Source organism: Neofelis nebulosa, chromosome 10 (genome assembly GCF_028018385.1).
Source record: "Neofelis nebulosa isolate mNeoNeb1 chromosome 10, mNeoNeb1.pri, whole genome shotgun sequence".
Classification (NCBI taxonomy): Eukaryota; Metazoa; Chordata; class Mammalia; order Carnivora; family Felidae; genus Neofelis; species Neofelis nebulosa.
The window spans coordinates 65,872,361-65,887,465 of record NC_080791.1 but is presented as its reverse complement, the minus strand read 5'-3'; the positions used below and the strand labels follow the sequence as shown (position 1 = coordinate 65,887,465).

General features: G+C 37.0%; 1 protein-coding gene across 7 annotated transcripts in view; it reads left to right on the top strand.

Annotated features, from left to right (window-relative positions):
- The window catches only part of DENND5A (DENN domain containing 5A), a 122,136-nt gene that overhangs the window by 89,312 nt on the left and 17,719 nt on the right, over positions 1-15,105 (top strand). For all 7 annotated transcript variants that reach the window (XM_058688184.1, XM_058688188.1, XM_058688182.1 and 4 more), the window contains 4 exons: positions 2,342-2,492; positions 3,183-3,276; positions 6,359-6,490; positions 11,284-11,436. In XM_058688184.1, coding sequence (XP_058544167.1) covers positions 2,342-2,492; positions 3,183-3,276; positions 6,359-6,490; positions 11,284-11,436 — 530 coding nt within the window. The remainder of the gene's footprint in view (positions 1-2,341; positions 2,493-3,182; positions 3,277-6,358; positions 6,491-11,283; positions 11,437-15,105) is intronic.

Genomic DNA, 15,105 nt, shown 5'->3' with positions numbered 1-15,105 from the left:
CAAGAGTTGAACACTTAACCAACTGGTCCACCCAAGCCACCCCTATAATCTACTTCAAGTTAATTTTTTTAGATAGTGTAAGCTAAGGATCCAAATTCATTCTTTCCATTTTTCTTCCTTCCTTCCTTCCTTCCTTCCTTCCTTCCTTCCTTCCTTCCTTCCTTTCTTTCTTTCTTTCTTTCTTTCTTTCTTTCTTTCTTTCTTTCTATTGAAATTGCCTTGAATCTGTAGACCAGTTTAGGGAGAATTGATGTCTTAACATTACTGAGTCTTATGTTCCATGAACACAGCATACCTCTCCATTTATTTAGACCTTTAGTTTCTTTCAAGAGTCTTATATAGTTTTCGGTGTGCAAGTTTTGCATATCTTTTGTCAGATTTATCTTTTAAGTATGTCATTTTTTGAGATGTTATTTTAAATGGTATTGTAAAATTTTAATTTCTCATTGTTCATTGCAAATATATAGAAATACAATAGAGTTTTGTATGTTGATGTGTGCCTTGCAACCATACCATACTTTTTTCTAATTGCTTTCTGTACATCTAGCTAATTTTATACATAGATAATATTGCCTGCAAATAATGATAGTTTTACTTTTTCCTTTCCAATCCAGATGCCTTTTATTTGTTTATCTTGTCTTATTGCACTGGCTAGAACCTTTACTATAGTGTGAGACAGATATGGTGATAATGGGCAGTGTTGTCTATTCTTGATTTGGAGGGAAAGTATTCGCCGTTAAGTATGATGTTAGCTGTAAGTTTTTCAAGGGATGTCTTTTATTGGTTGGTGTTTGCTTCTGTTACTAGTTTGCTGAGAGTTTTTATCAGAAGTGGATGTTGTATGTTGTCAGATGCTTTTTGTGCACCTATTGAGGTAATTATATGGTTATTAGAATTGGTTTTTTAATTTGGTGAGTGATATGCATTGATTTTTGAATATGTAAATCAACTTACATTCCTGAGAGAAACTGTATTTGGTCATGACATATTATCCTTTTTGTATATTATTGGATTAGATTTACCAAAAACTTGTTTATAGAATTTTTGCATCTGTGTTCATGAGGGCTATTGGTACATGTCTTGGTCTGATTTTGTATCAGGATAATGCTGGCTTCCAAGAATAAGTTGGGAACTATTATTTTTCTTCTCTTCAGTTTCTTGGATTATTTCTTCTTTAGAGATTTGGTAGAATTCATCACTGAAGTCATCTGGACCCGGAGTTTTTTTGTGGGAAGGCTTTATAAAGCTATTTGTTTGTTTGTTTGTTTGTGTTTGTTTATTTATGTATGTATGTATTTATTTATTTATTTATTTATTTATTTATTTATTTATTGTTTATTCATTCAGGGAGAGAGAGCACAAGCAGGGGAGGGGCAGATAGAGGGAGAAAGAGAATCCCAAGCAGGCTCCATACTGTCAGCACAGAGCCCAGTGTGGGGCTTGATCTCACAAAATGTGAGATCAGACCTGAGCTGAAATCAGGAGGTGGATGCTCAACTGATTGAGCCACCGAGTTGCCACAAGATTTTTAAGAAATGTTTATTTATTTATTTTGAGAGAGAGAGATAGAGAAGGAGGGGCAGAGAGAGAGGAAGAGAGAGAATCCCGAGCAGCAGCAAATTCAATTTTTAAAACATATATAGGGCTATTCAGATTATCTATTTCTTCTTGAGTGAGCTTTTGTGGTTTGTGTTTTTCTAGGAATTTCTCCATTTAACCTATTGTTAAATTTGTTGACATTAAATTATTTGTAATATTCTGTTGTTAATATCTATAGAATCTGTAACAATGTTACCTCTCTCATTCCTGACACTGTTAATTTGTGTCTTTTTCTTTTTATGCTAATTAGTCCAACATTTTACATTAGTTTTACTGATCTAAAAGAACCATTGTTTGGATTTATTAATTTTCTCTCTCTTCTCTTTCATTGACTTTACTCTGGCCTTTATTGTTTCCTTTCTTGTATTTACTCTGGATTTAATGTCCATGTCCTTTTCTGGTTTCTTAAGGTAGAAGCTGAGGTCAGTAGTTTTGAGAACTTTCTTTTCTAAAATAGGCATTTATTGCTGTAAATCTCCTCTCAAGTAATATTTTAATTCTGTATTCTGATATTTTGTGTTTTCGTATTTCTTCAGTTTCAAACTTTATTTCTCTTTTGGTTTCTTTTTTAACCCATGAGTTATAGAAGCATGCTATTTAGTTTCAAGATGCTATTTTTGATTATTGTGGTTAGAGGACATAATTGTATGATTCAAATTATCTTAAATGTATTGAAACTTATGGTTCAGAATATGGTATATTTTAGAAAATGTTTGACTTATTTTTTGTTGTTCTCATTCAGAGAAAGCAATTGAACTGCGTCTGGCAAAAATTGACCATACTGCGATTCACCCCCACTTACTTGATATGAAGATTGGACAAGGGAAATATGAGCCAGGCTTTTTCCCTAAATTGCAGTCTGATGTGCTTTCCACTGGGCCAGCCAGCAACAAGTGAGTCAACCCCAGGGATTCTCTGATCCAGCTCCCTAACCACAGTGATGAGGGTTCTCCCATATCAGGGCCTGAGCTTGTGGAAGATCCCTGGAATTTTGTAAAGCAAATATGAAGATGACACAGACCATCCAGGTTGTTCATTTGTTTGAACAAGAATACAGGTGACAAAGTATAATTCACTCCTGTCTCTACTCTGCAAATTGGGATAGCTCCACATGCCCAGAAGCTACAAAAAGCCAGACTACAGATAGCTTGCAGTCATCTCTCAACTAAATCCCATACCACACCTAGCTAGCTAGCATTGTGTCTTTAATAAGTGGTGGTTGAAATAATTGGAGTCTGAACCAAAAGTAGATACCTTAGTGAGGTTGCTCTTTTTTAGTTACTTTTGGAGATGAGTGTGTCAAAGCCCAGACAGAGAAGGAGTATAGTTTTGGGTCTGCATGTGAAGTTTTTGCATGTGTTTTAAGAGAGATATGTCTGTGTTCCCCTGGGGAGTTTTCTCTTTCTTGCCCAGTCACTGAGCTCTCAGCTACTTTTCCTCAAGGTCTGAGCTATCTCTGTTGACTGTTAGGTATTTTTCCTATGCCCAGCGTTATTCCCTAGACATTCATGTTCTCTCTTATCAGTAACCTGACCTTACTTTCTTAGTGCAATGTTCATAATTGCCTGCTTGGATTCTGTCAGGTGGACAAAAAGGAATGCCCCTGCTCAGTGGAGGCGGAAAGATAGGCAGAAGCAGCACACAGAACACCTGCGTTTAGATAATGACCAGAGAGAGGTAAGACATCTTAAGGGTGACAAACAGTGGCTCTTGACTATTCTACACTCTACTTCTCTTTCCCATTTTCATGACCTCTGATCTGATTCAAATGTCTTAGTAGTGATCTCTCCCATAAAGATGGGTTAATACTAGGGTTAGTTCCCGATACCTGATACTGGGCCTTGGTTATGACAAATCTAGGATATATGATGTTTTGCAAGTGACCGCTAGTAGGTCCTCTCTCTGAGCCAGGCCCTGTTTGCAGCCCTATCAGGAGTAATGTCCAGGCTTTCACTGTCCTTTCAGTACTCAGTCATGCATATGCTCCCTGGGGAGTGTGACAGGAAAACTCAGAAGATAAGAGTCTGAGATTTGGAAGAAATTCTTTTAAAATTTGTGAGACTTTGTGTGTGTGTGTGTGTGTGTGTGTAATATTGTAGAAAAAAGTTAATTCTATTAAAGTGAGAAGGAAGAAAAGCTGAACTTGGGTTAATGCTGTGAATTTCTGAAATGGGTATGGGGGACTTTTCTTCTATTTTTTGTGTATTAATTTAAAACAGATAATCTTTTCTTTAAAATTTTTTTAAATGTTTATTCATTTTTTGAGAGAGAGAGCGAGCATGTGAGGGGGGCAGAGAGAGAGAGGCACAGAATCTGAAGCAGGCTACAGGCTCTGAGTTGTCAGCATAGAGCACGACAGGGGGCTCAAACTCACGGACCAAGATCAACCTGAGCCAAAGTTGGTCGCTTAACCGACTGAGCCATCCAGGCACCCCTAAAACCAATAATCTTGACTTTTTTTCTTAGAGAAGCAAAAGAGAGGAATGTTATCATTAGGTGCCTGGGGATTCGGGATTCCTGAATTGACTTGAGTTTACCAGCTGAGTTTCTCAGCTCTACTATAACTCGTTCCCAGTGAAGTTTCTACTTCTAAACCTCAGGATGGAGACCCTGCCTTAGTTGCAGAGAAGTTGTAAAAATGGGGCTTCACCTTCAGAAACCTATTTCAGGAACTTCTCTTTGAGAAAAGAACCTGCAATTTGCATTTTATACATTTAAAACCTATTAAAGCATATTGTTTTCATATTAGTCTGACACCTCAGTGAATTGGAAAATAAATACTATTTTGTCTTTGCTGTTTTTTAAAGGAATAAATTAGAATTGCAAGGTATGGCGATGAATTTTTAAAAAATGTTTATTTATTTTTGAGAGAAAGGGGGTTGGGGGAGGGCAGAGAGTGGGAGACAGAATCCCAAGCAGGCTCTGTGCTCAGTGCAGAGCCCTATGTGGGGCTTGAACTCACGAACTGTGAGATTATGTTTTGAACTGAAATCAAGTGTTGGACGCTTAACTGACTAAGTCACCCAGGCAACCCTGGCTATGAATTTTTAACTGCTGATTTATAGGATATGATTGTGCTTAGCATTGTTTTTTTTTTTTTTTTTTTTTTTTTTTAATGTTTATTGGTTTCTTTTGGGTGGGGGGAGGGGCAGAAAAAGATGGGGAGGGAGAGAGAGAAACCCAGGCAGGTTCTGCACTGGCAGTGCAGAGCCCAGCACAGGGCTGGATCTCACAAACTGTGAAATCATGACCTGAGCCAAAATCAAGAGTCAGGGGCTCAACCAACTGAGTCATGCAGGCATCCTTGTGCTTAGAGTTTTTGTTTGTATGAGGGTGGAAATAAAGTGTTGAGTATTGGTGTTATTTTAGAAGTGTCCCCTGGGTCTTCCATCTCACCTCCATATTCTTTCAACAGTGTTTATTGAGCATGTTTACTTGGTCCAATCGTTGTAATAAGCACTTTGAAATATAAAGATGAGAAGGAGATAGGCTTGTCCTCAGGGATACCAGTTTATTAGGGAACAAAGTCAGATACACAAATAACTTTAGTAGAATAGTCTTTTGGAAGGATCCTATGAGAGGCAAGTCAGTGTTTGATCACTGATTAGAGAAAGCAGAGGTCAGTTCTACCTGGGGTATTATTCAAACAAGACTGATGGAGCCATCATCTCTTTAAGTCTGGGAGGATGATAGGGTTTTGAGAGACAAAGAGCAGTCAAGTGGAAGAAATAAATGCAGGATCAAACACTTGGTATTTGTCTTGTAATGGAGGCTGTAGGCTGAATATTTTGGAGTAAGGAGGTACAGGAGGTAGGTAACAAACTAGGAGGCAGGTAGTCCAGGTGAGAGAATTGAAGCCTAACCTTGGGGGTTGGTAGTAGGAGCAGATTGAGGGACCAGAAGGTAGAATGGACACAATTGTACTACTGGAATAAAGTCTGGGGTAAAAATATTGGTTGTGAACTTGAGATACTGAGAGGATGTCAGTAGTGGGGCCTCTGGGTGGCTCAGTTGGTTAAGCATTGGACTCTTGATTTCGGCTCAGGTCATGATCTCATCATTTGTGAGTTTGAGCCCCGTGTTGGTCTCTGCACTGGCAGCGCAGAGCCTGCTTGGGATTTTCTCTCTCTCCCTCTGTCTCTCTGCCCGTCCCCTGTTCTCTCTCTCTCAAAATAAATAAATAAACTTAAAAAAATAGTATATGGAAAATCACCAGCACATTGTAGGAAAGTGGAAAATGCAGTTATTATTTTAAATGTGCAGTCTTCTATTAAATGTGCAGTCTTCTTTTCTAGGCTCTAATTTAGCAAGGCTATACTTTATGATAGCAAGGGTAGATACCTTTGAAATGGGCAGAGGAGTTAAATTCCTCTCAGCTTGTTGGAGAAAATGATTTTCTCAGTAGTACTCTGAAATTTGGGTGGGTTTGTACATTGAACTATACATGTTGCAGCCATGTGTTAGCTCTGTGTTAACCATGTGTTGTTTTTTTTTTTTACCTCTTCTATCATTAAAGCAAAGGTAATTACAGTACTCATGGAATGCCTTACATCAAAGAAAACAGAACTCATGTTGTCTGTTTTTCTCTTTGCTGCAAGAGTTGTGTTTTAAACTTGCCACTCCCAACTTTGAGCATAGGAAAGAGACAATAAGAAAGTGCAGGTGATAATAGTGCCCTCTTCAGGCTGTCATTAGTACTGGTCACCCATGGTTTGTGTGCGTAGACACAAAGAGCTTTTGATTTTTCCGTTTGCTGTAGAAGTACATCCAGGAAGCCAGAAATATGGGCAGCACCATCCGCCAGCCCAAATTGTCCAACCTCTCCCCGTCAGTGATTGCTCAAACCAACTGGAAGTTTGTAGAGGGCCTGCTGAAGGAGTGCCGCAACAAGGTGAGCCATGGTTTTGTGTGTGTGTGTGTGTGTGTGTGTGTGTGTGTGTGTGTGTGTGTTGTTTCCCTTGGGAGCCACGGGGAGACACATCTTGGCCCTGATCACTCTTTCTTGGCTTTAAAAATATTGTTAATATAATGGGAAACTACTGATGTTGAGATTCTGTTAACTTAGAATTAGGTGTATTTGCTTTAAATAAATATACCGTTAATAGAGAGCAAGCACGCTTTGATTGATATTAACATATATTTTTTAAAACTGAAAGATAGATATAGTTTTCAATTTTAGACATCTTATACTATTTATATAAAATCCTTATAGTTGAATTGTCTTCAACAGATTAGTCTTACACACATGAAAATGTTTTTGCCTCTCTGTTTTAATTTGATAGAAGTGGTCTCATTATTTAGATACAAGAATTTACTGAGTGCCTACTGTGTGCCAGGCCAAAGTGTGTGGTTGGCATATTTTTCTCAATTCTACAGACAGTAATTTTTTAAAGCTTTTTTTGAGGTATACTTGATACACAAAAAAATTACACACATATTTTAATGTATACATTTTGACAAGTTTGGACATACGTATACACCCATGATAATATCAACCATAGTCAAGATGCTAAACGTATCTATCATTTCCAAAAATTTCCTTGTGTTATTTTTTCGGTTTTTGTTTGTTTCTGTGGGTAAGTATATTTAACATGAGATCTGTCTCTTAACATATTGTGAAGTGCCCAATAATCTATTGTTAATAATAGGTACTGTGTTAAAAAAATAGACACATAGGTAAATGGAACAGAATAGAGAGCCCAGAAATAAACCCATGACTATATGGTCAACTAATCTTTGACAAAGGAGGCATGAATATGCAATGGGAAAAAGTCTCTTCAACAAATGCTATTGGGAAAATTGGACAGCTATATGCAAAAGAATGAAACTAGACTACTTTCTTACACTATACACAAAAATAAACTCAAAATGGATTAAGTATCAAAATGTGAAACCTGAAACCATAAAACTGAAAGAGAGCACAGGCAGAAATTTCTCTGGCATTGGCCATAGCAACATCTTTCTAGATATATTTCTTGAAGCAAGGGAAACAAAAGCAAAAATACTATTGGGACTACATCAAAATTAAAATCTTCTGTACAATAAAGGAAACAGTTAACAAAACTGAAAGGTAACAACATACTGAATGGGAGAAGATAATTTGCAAATGACGTCTGATACAGGGCTAGAATATGTAAAGAACATATACAACTCAACACCAATAAAACAAATAATTCAATTAAAAATGGGCAGAAGGCATAAACAGACATTTTTCCAAAGAAAACATACAGATGGCCAACAGACATATGAAAAGATGCTCAACATCACTCATCATCAGGGAAATACAAATCAAAACCACAATGAGATATCACCTCATACCTGTCAGAATGGCTAAAATAAAAAACTCAAGAAACACCCAAGTGTTGGCAAGGATGTGGAAAAAAAGGAACCCTCATGCCCTCTTGGTGGGAATGCAAACTGGTGCAGCCACTGTGGAAAACAGTATGGAAGTTCCTCAAAAAATTAAAAATAGAATTACCCTATAATCCAGCAATTGTACTACTGGGTATTTACTCAAAACATACTCATTCGAAAAGATTTATGTACCTCTATGTTCATAGCTGCATTATTTACAATAGCCAAATTATGGAAGCAGCCCAAAGGTTCATTAATAGATGAATGGATAAGGAAATGGTGTGTGTGTATACACACACACACACACACACACACACACACACACACACACTAGAATATTACTCAGCCATAAAAAAGAATGAAATCTTGCCATTTGCAATAACATGAATGGATCTAGAGGGTATAATGCTAAGTGAAAGAAGTCAGAGAAAGACAAATACCATATGATTTCACTCATATGTTGAACTTAAGAAAGAAACGAACAAAGAAAAAAGACAAACCAAAAAACAGACTCATAACTATGGAGAACAAACTGGTGGTTACCAGAGGGAAGGTGGGTGGGGGGAATGGGTGAAACAGGTGAAGTGAATTAAGAGTATACTTACCATGATGAGCAAGCACTGAGTAATGTGTAGAATTGTTGAATCACTATACTGCACACCTGAAATTAATATAATACTGTTAACTATACTGGAATCAAAAAAAATAATAGATGCTATGTTGTGCAGCAGACCTCTAAAATTTACTCATCTCACATACTGAAATTTTATACCTACAGAAATTTTATACCTACAGTCAAATAGTGAGTTTGACTATTTTAGATACCTCATATAAGTAGAATCATGTAGTATTTGTCTTTTTGTGACTGGCCTGTTTCACTTAGCATAATGTCCTCCTGGTTCATCCAGGTTGCTGCAAATGGCAGGATTTCATTCTTGAGCACTTGAATTGTTTCCATATCTTGGCTATTGTGAATAATGTGGCAATGATCATAAGGTACAGATACCTCTTTGAGATTCTGATTTCAGTTCTTTGGGATATATACTCAGAAGAAGGATTGTTGGATTAAAATATAATCATTCTTAGTTTTTAATGTTTTAGTTATGAATGTAGTTTCTAATAAAAATAGCCTTTCAACCAAGTCGGTGTACCATACTTTTTAGGACAATTCAACTAGCTTGGTCTCTACTACATCTTGTTTATTCATCAGTAGAAAAAAGATTTTCCTGCATCTTCAGTTTGTTAATGGTGGTCATTTATAGAATGAAATCAAATATACTTTCTTTTACAGAAGACATTATTACAGTCACAAATTAGATGGATATATCAGTACTGATATTTTGAATTCAGGTATTTAAAAAAACAGCTTCTATCAGCTCACTCTGAGCCATTGGTATCCATTATTTTCCATACAATGTTGTTTTCTCTGCTATTAAGAGCATAGGTGATGCCGCCTTTCTTGAAAGAAGCCTTTTCTCTTGTCTCTGAGTTTTGTTTTCCAAGTTGAGGACATTTATTCTCAAGTTTTGAGGTGCCTGCCTAGCCAGTGACACCTTTCTTATGTCCACTGTCTGGTCCACAATGACTATGAAATACATCCCAATTTCAGAGATGTTAACATGCAGAGAAAAATGTACATAATTCATCTAGCAGTGCCAAATGTTGGTTAGCACGTGGAGCAACAGGAGTTCTCATACTGTTGGACGTATAAATTAGTGTGACCACTTTGGAAAACGGTGTAACATTATCTAGTATTCTTCTCCTAGATCTTTTCCCTAGAGAACAGTGTAACCCAGGAGGTATGTACAAGTAGTTTACAACATTCTTTGTAGTATCCCCAAACAGGAAACAATCCAAATGCTAATCAGTAAGAGAATTAATAAATAAATTGTGAGTATATTCATATGTTGGAATGCTATACAGTGATGGAAATGGACAACAGCTATACCCATCAATGCGTGTGAATTTTACAAACAAAGTTTAATGAAAAAGCAGATCACAAAAGAAAACATATAGGCAAAACTAAACTACATTGTTTAGCAATGCAAATATAGGTGATAAGCATTTCTTTGCTTTTCTGTATAGTTCTGTTGTGTAGGTCAGGATGGTAGGCATTTCCAGAGTGGGAAGGTGATGAGAGAGGACACATGGAACGCTTCAAAGATATGGATGGGCACTGTTTCATTTCTTAATTTGGGTGATGGTTGTAATAGTGTGTGTGATATATAACACACATACACATGCATGCATATACACACACACATAATACAGGTATATGAGATATATTTTACAGAAAAAGTATTAAAAATAACAACACTGGAAAGAAATATGCCAAAGTATTAAGAATTGTTGCTTCTGAAAGGCAGAATTAGGGGTGATTTTCTTCCTGTTCTTTAGATTTTTGTATGTCACAAATTTATAACATAACTAAGTAAGTGTTAGTTAAGGACTTGAACTCAGTATTCATGCGGAGTTAGATTCAGAGGCCAGATCTTCTCTTTCTTTGCTGTGTGATTTTGGCAAGTTCCTTAAGTTCTCTGACCTCAGTTTCCTTATTAGTAAATTGGGAACAATAATAATACTTACTCATAGAGTTGTAGTGCTTAATACAGTGCCTGGTACACAGTAATAAAGGTTACAATGATCATTACACAGTGTGTGTTTTTTGTTTTTTTTATAATAAGCATTTGGAAATTTTACTTAAAAGTAAATCATTTGTCCTTAATTTTTGATCCCTTTGACAGGTACTTCAGATGTATTTCTAGCATTAAATACTTGAAGGTTTGTTTGGTAAGATCAGTTAAACAATGAGAATCAGAGAATCTCAGAAGTGAGCATGACCAATTTTATTTAACTTTTTTCAGTTCATAAATGAAAAAACTGAATCCAGAGTGAGGACATCACAGAAAGAAGTAGGCCCAGGATCATACAGTGATTGCTGTTTTCTTATCTTTGAAACTAAACTTTAAAAATATATATATTTATTTATTTACTGTGAGAGGAAGAGAGAATCCCAAGCAGGATCTGTGCTGTCAGTGCAGAGCCCAACCTGGCGCTCGATCTCCTGAACTGTGAGATCATGACCTGAGTCAAAATCAGGAGTTGGATGCTTAACCAACTGAGCTACCCAGGTGCCCCATAACTAAACTTTTAAAGAATGTACCATAACCTGACGTACATGGTGGAGAATAAATATACTGTGTCTCTTGGTCTTGTTCATCTTGTCCTTCCCAGCCCAGCAGATGTGCTGTGCAGGTGGCCACAATCCTCTCTAGTTGCATATGATCCTGCTCACTGGGTTATCTAATCCTGCTGACTGATTCCTTGTAGACCAAGAGGATGCTGGTGGAGAAAATGGGCCGAGAGGCTGTGGAGCTAGGGCACGGGGAGGTGAACATCACAGGGGTGGAGGAGAACACCTTGATTGCCAGCCTTTGTGACCTCCTAGAGAGGATCTGGAGTCATGGGCTACAAGTAAAGCAGGTAAGGAATGTGTAGACTCTCCCTGCTGAGCAAACTGTCTTTCTGTTTTCACTTACTAGCTTTCCCATACTTCTCCAGCTGGCTGGCTTTGAAGAATGGTGCATGGCATGGTGGAGTGAGACTTGAAATAGCTAAACAAACTAATAAGTAAATAAATATGATCCAAGCTATTTTTTTTTTTTTTAATTTGCTTCATAAACCTGTGTGTTTGTGAAGACATTTTTAGAGTGGCATCTTCCTTTTTGTGAATAGAGCTGAAGGCCAAATTGATAGATCCTTTTTGGCATCTGTCCCTAGTCTGGAAATGGAACACAAAAGAGAGAACTTGGAACTCCTAAGTACCAGATGTCCTCTAATGGTCCTTCACTGTACATTCCCAGTGGAAAAAGGTCTGTCATTAACATTTCTTTTATATGCAGATAGCTTAACTATCTAAAGATTTGAGAAAGGACTGAATGACAGTAAGTTTGATTTTTACTGCTGAATACCAGAGAATTTCCTTATTTCAGAATACTCTACAATGAATATTTGGTTAAGATGGACAACTTTTATTTTTATACATTTTTATTTATTTATTTATTTATTTTTTTTTTTTTTTTTTTTCAACGTTTATTTATTTTTGGGACAGAGAGAGACAGAGCATGAACGGGGGAGGGACAGAGAGAGGGAGACACAGAATCGGAAACAGGCTCCAGGCTCTGAGCCATCAGCCCAGAGCCTGACGCGGGGCTCGAACTCACGGACCGCGAGATCGTGACCTGGCTGAAGCCGGACGCTTAACCGACTGCGCCACCCAGGCGCCCCTATACATTTTTAAATTTGAAAAGAACTTGAAATCTTTTCAAAAGCAGTTTTAATATGGATAAATTAGAAAATATATGTAAGTATGTTGCACTATTTTTTTGAGAGCCAACTGTGTCCGGCACTGTTGTAGGCACTTGAGATACCTAAGTGAACAAAACAGACCAAGATCTCTGCCCTTCTGGAGTTGTCATTGTTATGGGTATAGAGACAGTTTACTACATCTGTTCTTCAAGACATTTTTCTATGCACATATACCCATATACAGTGTATATTTAAAAATCCAACTACAGTGAGATACCTTTTCACATCCGCTAGGATAACTAAAAAAAAGACAGACAAAACAAGTTTAGTAAGGATGTGGACAAATTAGAACCTTCACACATTGCTGGTGGGAATGTAGAATGGTGCAGCCACTTTGGAACACAGTCTGGCAGTTCCTCAAAATGTTAAACATGGTGTTATCATATGACACAGCAAGTTCACTTCTAGCTGTGTACTCAAGAGAAATGGAAATATGACGTCCATATAAAAACATGTACTCAAATGTTCATAGCAGCCTTATTCCTAATAGACCAGAAGTAGAACAATTCAAATGTCCATCAGTTGATGAATAGATACACTAAATGTGGTATGTCTGTACAATGGAATTTAATTCAGTAGTAAAAGGAATGAAGGATGATAGGTGGTTCAACATACAAGGTGAAAGAAGCCAGTCACAAAAGACCACATATTGTATGATCCTGTTTATATAAAATGTCCAGAATAGACAAATTCGTAGTCAGAAAATAGATTAGGAGATGCCAGAGGCAGGAGGGAAGGAGGAATAGGGAGTGACTGATAATTCTTTTTGGGTGATGACAGTGTTCTAAAATTAGGTAGTGGTGATGGTTGCACAACTCTGTGAATGTACTAAAAGCTGGATTTTTTTTTTTTTACAGAAAATTGTATAACTTTATACGTGTGAATTTTACGGTAACGTGAATTATATCTCAGTAAAACTGTTTTTACAAAAATCTAGATGGGATCCTACTGTACATAATGTTTTGTAACTTGCTTTTTCTTTTTTTAACCTCAGAATATTTTTTCTGTGTCCTTATCTAATTTTTAGGTGATACTGTAATGTTTAAGAGTTCAAACTAGGAATCAGATAGACATGGGTTTGATTCCCAGTTAATAACTTTATAAGACTGATCAAGATATGTAGCTTTTCCAGGCTTCTGTTTCTTCCTATATATGATGGAATTTTTAAAGTACCCACCTCCATAGGATTCTTGTGAGGATTTAAGATAGTTCATGTCAAGCACTGAACTCAGAGCCTGGAATGTGGGAGATGCTTTGTAAATGTTTATGGTCATTACTCTTCTCAGATCTCAGTTTTAGTTACTGTATCCACTGTATACATTTTCCATATTTGAATCAATCCTTTATTACTGGTCATTTAGATTATTTCTGATTTTTTAATATTATAAACAATAATGTGATTATAAAATTTTTTAAATGCTAAAAATTGTGCATCACCAAATTCCTAAAATTTTGAGATTCCTGTAGTATAACAGCAACACCATGGGCTTTGGAGTCAGGAGGCCTGGGATTTTTGAATCTTAGCTCCACTGGCTGACTTCCAGTAACTTGTGATTTTTGAGTTTCATTTTTTTTATCAATACTACAGAGTTAATCAAGTCTACCTTTGAGGGTTATGATAATTAGATATAATACAAATAACCTGGCGTGTGGTAGGTATATAACATATGAAAGCTATTATGCTAAGTTCTACATGAAGAATTTGTTTCTTTACTTTTCTTTATAACAAATGAATAGAATATAAATAATCATTTTATCAATTTCCTTGAAGTTGAGCGAGCCTGGCACTATAGTTGAGCTCTTCAGCTTTTTGGTAAAACATATGCCACCAAAACTTTTTAATATTTGCCATAAAAATTTCTAGAGCATTAGTGAGACTTCTCCTGCAGTTTAAGAACTAATACCATACCATGTTCTAAACCTGTCCTCTGAGGCTTTGTAGCCATATTCTGCAAAAATTCCCATAGTATAAGGAATATCTTTTGGAGCCAATTTGATTCCCTTCTCAGTTTGGATGGATAGGGGCTACTTGTTTAGTGAGAAACTAGTTCAAAATAATGGGGACTTTTCAGTTGAGGTCCCATTTTGTTCTGAAGTCTGCATTTGGAGTGCTAGAAATAAAGCACTAACAGTGTCACCGGAGGGAAGCAAGGGTATGTGCTTTTTTGGCAGGTCATTTATACCCTCAAAGACACATGGATGTTCAGCTGAGGATTGACCAAGACTATCTATGTTGGGTTTCTACAGCATGTCCTCCTTAGGCCTCTACTTTGCTAGCTTGTGTGTAGAGCGCTTCTCTCCTGTTGAGACATTCTTTGGTTATGTCCTAATCCAAAAGCTATAACCTGGTTACCTGCTCTCCATCATGCAGATTATGCATGGTCTTGCAGTGACCAAATTTACTCTCAGAAGGTGATTTTACTGCCCCCTTCTGAGGGCACCTTACTGATCAATTACCTATTTTATCTACTTAGAAAGTAGAGGGAATCCAAACAGCAGGTTTTGCTGCTAGCTTTCTAAATTTTGTTATTAGCCATACGACTGTCTACATGCAGGGCTGCCTTCAGCAAGTCCTCTTAAGCTCTGTTATCTTCACAGCTCTCTTTGGCTTTCAGTGACATTTTTCAAGGAGATGTGTATCCTTCTCTAGTATATTCTTCTGACAATAAGAGGTGAGGTTTGGTTTTTCATACTGGTTTTGTAACTGCTGCCCTTGGGATAAGTGAGAAGGGGTTGTTTCGTACCTTCCATATATATGACATCCCTGGAGAATCTGGTACTACT